General features: G+C 44.2%; 1 protein-coding gene across 3 annotated transcripts in view; it reads right to left on the bottom strand.

Annotated features, from left to right (window-relative positions):
* tfr2 (transferrin receptor 2) overlaps nucleotides 1–9,473 on the bottom strand; it is a 17,595-nt gene extending 8,122 nt beyond the window's left edge. The window contains exons 1-9 of one of the 3 annotated variants that reach the window (XM_023797534.2): nucleotides 9,434–9,473; nucleotides 5,054–5,110; nucleotides 4,161–4,365; nucleotides 3,031–3,223; nucleotides 2,419–2,559; nucleotides 1,833–1,944; nucleotides 1,373–1,615; nucleotides 478–617; nucleotides 102–283 (exon numbers count right to left, since the gene is read on the bottom strand). In XM_023797534.2, the coding sequence (XP_023653302.2) occupies nucleotides 102–283; nucleotides 478–617; nucleotides 1,373–1,615; nucleotides 1,833–1,944; nucleotides 2,419–2,559; nucleotides 3,031–3,223; nucleotides 4,161–4,365; nucleotides 5,054–5,083 (1,246 nt within the window). In that variant the 5' untranslated portion in view covers nucleotides 5,084–5,110; nucleotides 9,434–9,473. Of the gene's footprint in view, nucleotides 1–101; nucleotides 284–477; nucleotides 618–1,372; nucleotides 1,616–1,832; nucleotides 1,945–2,418; nucleotides 2,560–3,030; nucleotides 3,224–4,160; nucleotides 4,366–5,053; nucleotides 5,111–5,253; nucleotides 5,402–9,433 lie in introns of those variants that run through there. The other 2 variants (XM_023797536.2, XM_023797535.2) reach the window with 2 other exon arrangements.
* Between the last annotated feature and the right edge of the window lie 229 nt (nucleotides 9,474–9,702).

Below are 9,702 nucleotides of genomic sequence, written 5' to 3'. Positions count from 1 at the left end.
GGATATTAGACAGCGTGTGCACATGTGTGTGCGTGCGGGTGTGCGAGCGTGTGACTGAAGGCGTGACTGAAGGCGTGACCGGCCCCAGCAGGTGCCTTCACCTGACTCTGTCTTTCCTTCAATGGAGGCGAAGATGTTGTTGAGCAGCACAGGTGTCATGGTGTTATAAACGCCCATCTTTACTCTGCGGCCTTCGACAGCACCGAATGCGAGGCCCAGCGCACAGCGGACGTAAGGGAGGCGGCCCTGCCAGCCGCGGGGGCAGTCTGGCCCCGCGACACCACTGGGTGGGGGGGAGGGCAGACAGAAAGGTCGCAGGAAGGAGATTCACTCGACACATGCACACTCAGATGAAGGCTGAAAGCCAGACATTAGAAAATGAAGTCTCCCTATACTTGCATCAGTAACACACTATGAAATTAAACTGATAATTTTACCATCAACAAAAACAAAAGGGAATAGATTAAGAGTCATTACCTAAGCAGTTTAGAGGCGACGTTGGCACTGATAGGCTGTGCAGGAATGATTGGCAGGCCGGAAGACTGCGTGGGCGGGAACTGAGTGTGGTTAAAGGAGGGGAATCCTGGGGTGAAAGGGTCACCTGACCCTAAGTGTACCTGTGAATGTCAGGAATAAAGAAATAGACAAATATTGGCCACCTCAATCTAAAAAAACTAGTCCAAAGCTTCACACACTGGGAAGCAACGTGTCTTAGCTATAGTAGCTAAGTGGTTCATTAGTAAATGTATACCTAAGACTCTTTACTATGTCGGTTATAAAGCTTATTCAAACTGACAAAATTGTGATATATGGTTGACTGTGCAAATATCTGTAATAAAAATGAATAGTGCTAATTCTGCAAAATGCTCATTTTTGCATTAGCATTTGGTGATCTTTTGGTAATTCACAGAGAGGAGTGTGATATACGCCCCAAGCTCAGAGATGCATGTGTTGATCAGTACTCACATGCTCACAGATGCATATGTTGATCAGTACTCACATGCTCAGAGATGCATGTGTTGATCAGTACTCACATGCTCAGAGATGCATGTGTTGATCAGTACTCACATGCTCAGAGATGCATGTGTTGATCAGTACTCACATACTCAGAGATGTATGAGTTGATAGGTACTCACATGCTCAGAGATGCATGTGTTGATCAGTACTCACATACTCAAAGATGCATGTGTTGATCAGTACTCATATGCTCAGAGATGGATGAGTTGATCATTGCTCACGTGTTCCAAGATGGATGTGTTGATCAGTACTCACATGATCAGAGACGCGTGCATTGATCAGTACTCACATGATCAGAGACGCGTGCATTGATCAGTACTCACATGATCAGACGCGTGCATTGATCAGTACTCACATGCTCAGAGATTGATGAGTTGGAGCTGAGTCCCAGTCTACGGGGGTCCTGGGGCACATCAGCAGGGTCAGGATAGATGAGTACCCCCCCAAGCCCTGCTTGTTGGGCATGCCACACTTTCTCTGCATAACTCACGCCGCCACCGACTCTCACCACTGCCAAAGCGCCGGCTAGTGACAACCCACGTGAAAGCAGAAGACGGAAATCTTCCTCCCTGCCGTAATTCACATAGACTACACTACCCTGAGGGAGGAGATTAACACATTTATTACTCACACGTACATGTACATACACACAGAGACATGGTGCACACATTTTGTTCTAGTTTCCCACTGTATTTAGAGTCCTAATGTCCCTAAGATACTTGTTTTTCTTATAACGTTATCCTTGTGATGGCACATTCTTAAAATTTGCCCATAAACACATAATCAAACACAGAGAAAAGTCTACATAGACATACCATGGCTGTTCCTGTTCCACTATAAGCACAGTAAGCCTGAGTAATTTCTGGTGAGAGGTCTTCCAGCACTGTGCCCTGCTCATCTATTACCCACAATGAGTTCTTCTGGGTCCTAATAAAAAACAGTAATTAAGTGAAAAACACATTGTTATGCCATCCTGAGAAGAGGAGGATATCCTTCACTTTTGATCAGACCCATTACTGCAAGATCAAGTCTATTTTCTGGAAGATTCAGAACTTCATAAGCAATAGTGATGGCCAAATGAAGCTTCGTGAACCATTTGCTGTATTTTTGACCCCACTAGATGGGGCTCTTGGTTTACTATGGGGCATGCATTGAGTCCTTTTTTGAACAGACAGCACCATCTAGTGGAGTCAGAAAATACAGCAAGTGGTTCATGAAGCGTCATTTGGCCATCACTGATAAACAGTGTTCGTCTAATTTAATTATCTGGATGATTATGTACATACCAGTTAGATATAAAATCTATGTGGGCTCCCTTATTAAAATACACCATAATAAATTGAGGAAAGGTACATGCAAATCATAAAATCAATACTGAGAAACTGTTCCTGGGATATTCACTTGGAGGGGAACTGCAAGGTGGCGTAGTGCGAGTCTGTCCAAGTGTGGTCCATTCGCAGCTGCCGAAAGTTCTGCAGGATCTCGCTGGCCAGCTCGCTCCCTTCCAAGGACCCCGGTGGGTGGGCTGCCCTGCTCACACGCCTGACAAGCAGAACAGTTAGCCAGTTCACAGTTAAGGACGCTATGACAGGTGTTGCGGATAACATGGAATTGTAGCACTTTATTTAGCAGACACTTCTATCCAAAGTGACGTATAATTGATAGAAGGGTCATACAGTCCCTGAAGCAAGTTTGGGGTTAATTAAGGGCCTCTCCCAAGGGCCTAAAGCTGAAATCATTCTGCTAATTCAAACCCATGACCTTCCGATTCTGGACACAGAATTAACCTGCCTAGCCATATTCCACCCTAAACATGCATGTAATTCTTGGGAGGTCCTGAAAGCATGCAGACCACTGCCATCCACATATTTTAATGCATCTCAATTTATTTTAATGCAGTACAGATTTATATTGCAGTTTTATTAAAGGACCTCTGCCTGGAGCTGCACCCCTCCAATCATATAAAATGGGCTGCAGCTTTCCCTGGGTCCGGGCTTGTGGTGAGACCTTCACCTGATGGTGCTCTCAATCTTCTCCTCTCCCAGGTACTTCCTCAGCATGTCCTTCAACTCCCCCAGGTACATGATCCTCCCAGCAGAGGCGTGCTCTGACCCGGCTGTGTCGTCATCCACCGGCACCAGCTCCCCGTCCGTGTCACTGCAATAGTTGCAGGACCCACGGAACGCCACGTAACCCAACAGGAATGCTGCAAGAAAAAGGGGACTGGACCCTCAAACAGCCGGCATGACCCCAGTCGGGTCAAATAGGGCAGGTGGGTTCGTGTACCCAATCGGTGAAAATCATGTTTATGGTTCCTATGGATTCAATTTGTTAATTTTATATTGTATTTTTAGCTTATACTCAGTTCTGATTAATGCAATTTCTTGAAGCATTTCTACAGTGTTATATTTATAAAGAACACCACTGTCTCTTATACGGCAGTCAAGCAGTTGCTGCATGGAGGGAACAGTCAATTCTCGAGCCAACGATGTCAACCAATCAGGTGTTCCTGTGCTCAATAAGGTCACACATAAGAAGCTCTCCCATAAGCAATCTCTTAAGCGATTGTCCAGGAAACAGAAGTAGGAAAAGAAATGCTTTTCGTAAGATATATTTTTAGAGTCTTCGTAAGATGCTAAGAGTCATGATTATCGGGAAACGCACCCCTGATCCCTGTGGCCTGAACCTACAGGACCAGGATCAGGACCTGAGCCCTGGGGCACGAACCTAAGGGGACCAGGATTGGGACCTGATCCCTGCGGCACAAACCTAAGGGGACCAGGATCGGGACCTGATCCCTGGGGCGCTAACATAAGGGGACCAGGATCGGGACCTGATCCCTGTGGCCTGAACCTTAGGGGACCAGGATCGGGACCTGATCCCTGTGGCCTGAACCTACTCAAGGTTTGAAACCACCTCCCAGGACCAGAATCTGCTTTTCAGATCCAAATCACTGGTCAAATCTCTGTGACCTGGTCACATGACCATGATCAGTAACACGGGCCACACAAACAGGAAAAAGACAAGCAGTGACTCATTGCATTCTATCAAAGAAAAAGAACTTTCTGGTTCTCTGACGTCACATGACAAGCCCTGACTTGACCCAGCCAGAGAGGCACAAGGTACACATGTCTTGTTCACACCTGTGGTGAAGATCAGAAGCACGATGAGGAAGGCATAAAGAGCAGCTTTCCTTTGGTTCTGGGGCAGACGTAGAACCATGGGCGTGACACCATGCGTCTCAAGAGCTTCCCCAGACTCTGGCTGGATGAGGTTCATCTCCACTTGGGAATGTCCCTCACCTTTGGCTGCCCCACCACCTTCTCCCCGGCCACCCACTCCAGCCCTCTGTCAGAATACAGTGCATGAGCAGTGAGATTTATGGAAAAAGTACTGGAGAGAGGGACACTGTGAATGGGAAGAAAACTCACACCCTGACAGACACAATCACTGGATAATGTTATGTTGCAAAGCCCTTTCAAAGGAAAACTCCTCCTAAACATGATTCCTTAACATGATTAATTTTTCCATAAATGTTTTGCATTATGGGACTGTTGTGAACTCCCAAGCTATCCCAGAATGCACAGGACACAAAGCAGGGGACACCCTGGATAGGATGCCAATCCTCTGCCAGGGTGCACACTCTCAACTCTCTGCAGCATTAAATCACTTAACTGTGTGTCTTTGGAATAAATCCTAGTAACAAAAATGTATTATTTGATAATGTGGCTGACTAAGCAGCAGCAGAGCCCACAACTCTCAGCTAAATGGCTGAATAGTTTTGAGTGTGTTCATGTGTTTCCACCACGTATTATTATTTTTCCTCAGTGTTCATGTGTACATACAGTTGTTTCCTAACACTAAATGAAGGTATGAAGGTGTGAGCGCTTTGTTTGGTTCTAGCATCCCCTTCTGGATATACCTCATATGACACCCTATGTTTGTCAAAACATGAAATGGCTGGTTTATTTCAACAAATAAACAATTGTAGTAATTTAACATGACCTAGAGTTAGAGCGGTGTTACAATGTCTTACCCGTGTGAGTAAGGATGGGCCAGCCTCCATGAGTCTGTAGGGCTGTCCTGCTATAGCCTAAGAGAGTTTCAGAGATTGTGCAGTGATCAGAGTTCAGATTTAATCCAGTTTAATTGTACCGACAGATAGACTAAAAATGAGGATAATTCAGCAGTGTTTTTCCATTATTAGTCTATTACTGAAATAACACAAACAGTTACATGCTGCACCCGTATCGCGATTTCTGACCGATTTCCGATCGATCCTCTCAAAAGATTCCCAGGAGGCCGATTTCTGTTCGGTCAGATCAACACATACACGATAACGGCTCAAATTCCGGTTTTTGAAAACAAGAGCAAACACTTTTACTTCTCGGCACTCAGAAAAAGCAACGTTTTTTGGGGTGATGCAATTTGTGAGGGAGGGGGTGTTCGTGTCCTCCCTGCTCCTTCTCCCTGTCTGTAGCTGTAAGATAAGCGAAGGAAGAAATAACAGGCTGTTAACACCCTGTCCGTGCGCGCACACACACACACACACACACCTGCACAGTGGGGTTTAAGAAATTTTCCTAGTAGCCAGCTGGACAAATGCGGTTAAATAAATAAATAAATAAATAAATAAATTCTAACCCAGACAAATTTTGAGGAGCCCACAATGCACAATGTAATTCTCAAGCATAAACAACAACCAAAGCCGTCACATCTTACAATAAATTACTATGTAAAAAAGGTTATTTTCAGTAGGCTTATGTCATTTATTAATTTCCATAAGCAATTTACTAATTCGGTGCACCACGTGATTACACAGCGGGTGCATAGCCTATCCCTACCAGTCATCCAGCTATCCAAAAAAAATGTCTGATTCTCTCATCCCCATGTTTTTTCAATCTACATTAGGATGCTTCGCCGATGCATTAAATTAGTATTTCAATTTATTTTCAGTGTAGCTTGCCAATAGTACAGGTCTCCATTAAAAATCTTCGCTCATATTATTCTTCCATTGCAATGTCAAAATTAACAAACGCCATAACAAAAAAATTACATGGCGTTATGACTTTAAAATTAATGCTAATGCATTAATGTTGACAGCCCAACACGCCTATTTTTTTTTTTTTTAAACCCTTTGTGTAAATTACTCGCCCCACGCATAACATAGGATGTCACTGAGACAGTCACCCAAAGAAATTGAAATATATTGTCAAAAAACTAAGATAAATGTAACAAACAAACAAAACAAACTCCAAAGACACTTGATGACATGAAGGAATAGCATCAACAATGTGAAATAAATTCATTACACACAGGGTTACCAACTTTGGTCAGCTGACTGGCATGAGATTTTCAATTTGAGACAAGTCTGCACACACGTGCACACGCATTTACATGTGTGTAACACTTTTATTACATTGTAAATAGTCTGGAGGGTTTGCAAACTACCCCAACACTTTTGATTTAGCTAATTTTAGGTTCATAATGGAATAATATTCGTGACCCAGATGGATTAAGAGGTATAGATAATGGATGGATGGAATAATATACATTTGCCGTAGGATTTCTTGTGTGAGTGTGAGAGTCTAAAAGTGTGGCACTCCTGTGAGAGTTGGAATCCCTGTACACATATGCATTTTCATTATAGCAGGTCAGGTCAGGTCAAGTTGGAGGGCATGCGCTGGTCCAGCACGTTACCACACCCACCACACAATGAAACACCTCAGGATCCCGGTTGGTGACCCCCCAGGCCGACACACAGTCCATCCCCAACCCTCCAGAAATGACCGTCTGTCTGCCGCAGCCAGGTGTTACGTGGGCGTCCCCTTGGCCTGGTCCAGCCACTCAGGGCCTCAGCAGTGAGGATCCTGCGAGCCGGATCACACTCAGGGAAACGCGCCACATGGCCATAGTGCCGTGACTGACGCTCCCTCACAAAGTCAAACCAGCGGTACCCAAGGATTCTCCGAAGAGACACAGCACCGAAGGAGTCCAGTCTTCGTCTCAGCTCACTGGATAGCGTCCATGTCTCACAGCCACACATTATAGCCATTCTCAAAAAATAAAACATTTCTCTCAATACCGAGGTGACATCCTCTCACTTATATGCCAAAATGAGTAACCCAACCAGGTTTTTTGCCATTTATACACAGGCAGACAAGAGACAGCCACAGATCATCGCCCCCAGGCGGTCCCCCCAGCTGTGATTGCTGAACTGCGGGCAGTGATTGAAGAAAGCGGGGGGCAGCTACTCCGTGTTGACTCCAGTTAACTTTATTAACCAAACTGCAAACATCGGCGTTCTCATGTCACTGCCTCCCCCACGCCGAACCGCCTGCCAGGGGACACAGAACACATCTGCCAAGGAATTAACATTGGTTGACTGGTGCTTCCTGTCATGCCAGACCTGTGGTCAATGATGTCTTTTTTTTCCCAGTTACTGTCTGAATAATAACCTACAGAATATGACAGTAAAATTTTGTAAATCCTTTAAAATATTTTGTGCCTCAGATTTCATGGCAGGTCAGGGGAAACACATTCATGTATTCACTTTTACAAATCTAGTGATGTGAAGAAAACAAAAGTTTGTAGAAGCTGATTTAGTTTTTCGGTAGTAATAATATATAAAATAATGTAGGGTGCCATAAATATGAATGGTTTTAACGTAATCTCTCATCACGGAGCACAACCTTCATTCGCTTTTATGTTCAATAGCTTATTATAATCATGCCAGTGACACATACCACAACTATGACTGTGAAACCAAACATCACTTCACTGCCAGATGTAAATTCCACCTTTAAAAAGTTTCAGAAAGGGGGTTCAGCTCACAAAGATGATGACATGGCCACTGATGCATACTGGGAAATATTCTTCTAAGCATCTAAAGCTAACATATTTCTCCGTAGTTCAGCACATCTGCGTCTTAAACCTCTGAACATCCCTGCACCCACATTTTAGACCAAACTGCAATAGGGGTCTAACAACCTCCTCTGATCTGGCTGAACTTTCAGGCTAATATGACATTAACTGCAGCCACTCGTATGACTAGGAGTAGCCAATCTGATTGGATTATGAAAAGGACGGTGATGTCACAGAAATTTTAAAATTATTAGGAGATATTTCAAAACATCACAATTTTCTAATTTCATCCTGCAATAGACTAATGAACATCTTTCTGCTAGTTTCACACTGACATATGTACACATCTAGCCTATGAGAGCTGGGGCTCAGTCTCACATCGAGTCATAAGCAACACATAGGGACGTGACCTTTAACCTCAGCTGTGCTCTACGGTTGGGCTTCCCAGCCTGACGATGACCGCGGACCAGTTCGCTTTCTGCAAAATTTCACAGATATGTGTGCGTGTGTGTGGGGGGGGGGGGGGGTTCTGGTAGTGAACTGATCAGCAGTTTTCATTTTGGATGCAATGGAGACATGTGGATATTGGGGATTGTTTAAAAAAAAAAAAAAAAACAGAGCAGCTTGAAAAATATATAGTCTAATTTTGGAAATTGACAAACCCCTCCGCAAAACCCCCAGGATCCCACAGCCTGGGGGGACACCGGCGGGTCAGGGTGGGGAGTCCCAGCCACATGGCACTGCTCATTGTCACTCACACTGACTCCCAGAAAGACGTCTTAAGAAAATATTAATTTTGTTTTTCAGTAGCGAACAATAATCAGATTATACAGCAGAGATCCAGGTGATGGTCTGTTTTGCTAAAATAGTAAATAAAACTCCACAGTTTCTTGAGTGTGACTAAAATAGATGCATAAAATTTTAAAGCCAAATTTCTTATAAAATTTTTAGAATAATTCTTAAGGAGATTTTTTATGAAGCGTCTTTCACAGACACAAAGCGCTGAACATAATGACAAAACATTAAAACAGACCCGACATACAGAAGATTCATTTTAAATTAGAATTGTAAAGGACACATGTGCTGTTAATCCTCTGTTACTGGCCACGTGGGCTTCAAGGGCACAACCCAGACGAACTCCACAGACCCCTGGGACCCAGAGAGGTGGGACAAGGCAAAGCACAAGAGATTCTGTACAAATAACACTGATCCCATAGTGATGTCCCCGGCACAGAGCCGCAGGTTTCTAATGACCCCCAATCCCCCTCTTAACAAAATCATTTAGACCCACAGTCATACAGACTATATTTTAAAATACCTGTTACTGGATAATTCAATCCACAGTCCTGCCTACCTCTGTGTAAACACACACACACACACACACTCACTACAAATACAGCTTACGGTCAAAGACCACCCCCCGCCCAAAAAAAAAGAAGAGCCACTGTAAAACACAGATTATGGGATTATTTTTGGTAAATGTGGCAGGTAGGTTTACAGGAGTCCAGTGCAGCGCTAGATGCAGTTAGAAAGAAGTTATGTCCGTACTCACCCCTTCCCCTATCTGCCTCCCTGCAAACTGCACTCGTGAAACCTTGATACGACACTATCTTTAAAAACTCTGCCCGTCGAGGATTCCAGTTATCGCTCCTCCCAGTGTGACTATTGGCCAAAGGAAAGGATATGTGTGTGCGTGTGCATGTGTGAAAGACGTTTGACTGTGCAAGGGAAGCCCTCAAGATGCATCATGGGAATAGTTGATTTGTAGAGGAACTGGAATTGTTTTGATCCTGGCACGGCGCTGGTAATTAAAGAAAATTC

Source organism: Paramormyrops kingsleyae, chromosome 10 (assembly GCF_048594095.1).
Source record: "Paramormyrops kingsleyae isolate MSU_618 chromosome 10, PKINGS_0.4, whole genome shotgun sequence".
Taxonomy (NCBI): Eukaryota; Metazoa; Chordata; class Actinopteri; order Osteoglossiformes; family Mormyridae; genus Paramormyrops; species Paramormyrops kingsleyae.
This window is presented reverse-complemented; position numbering and strand designations above follow the sequence as displayed.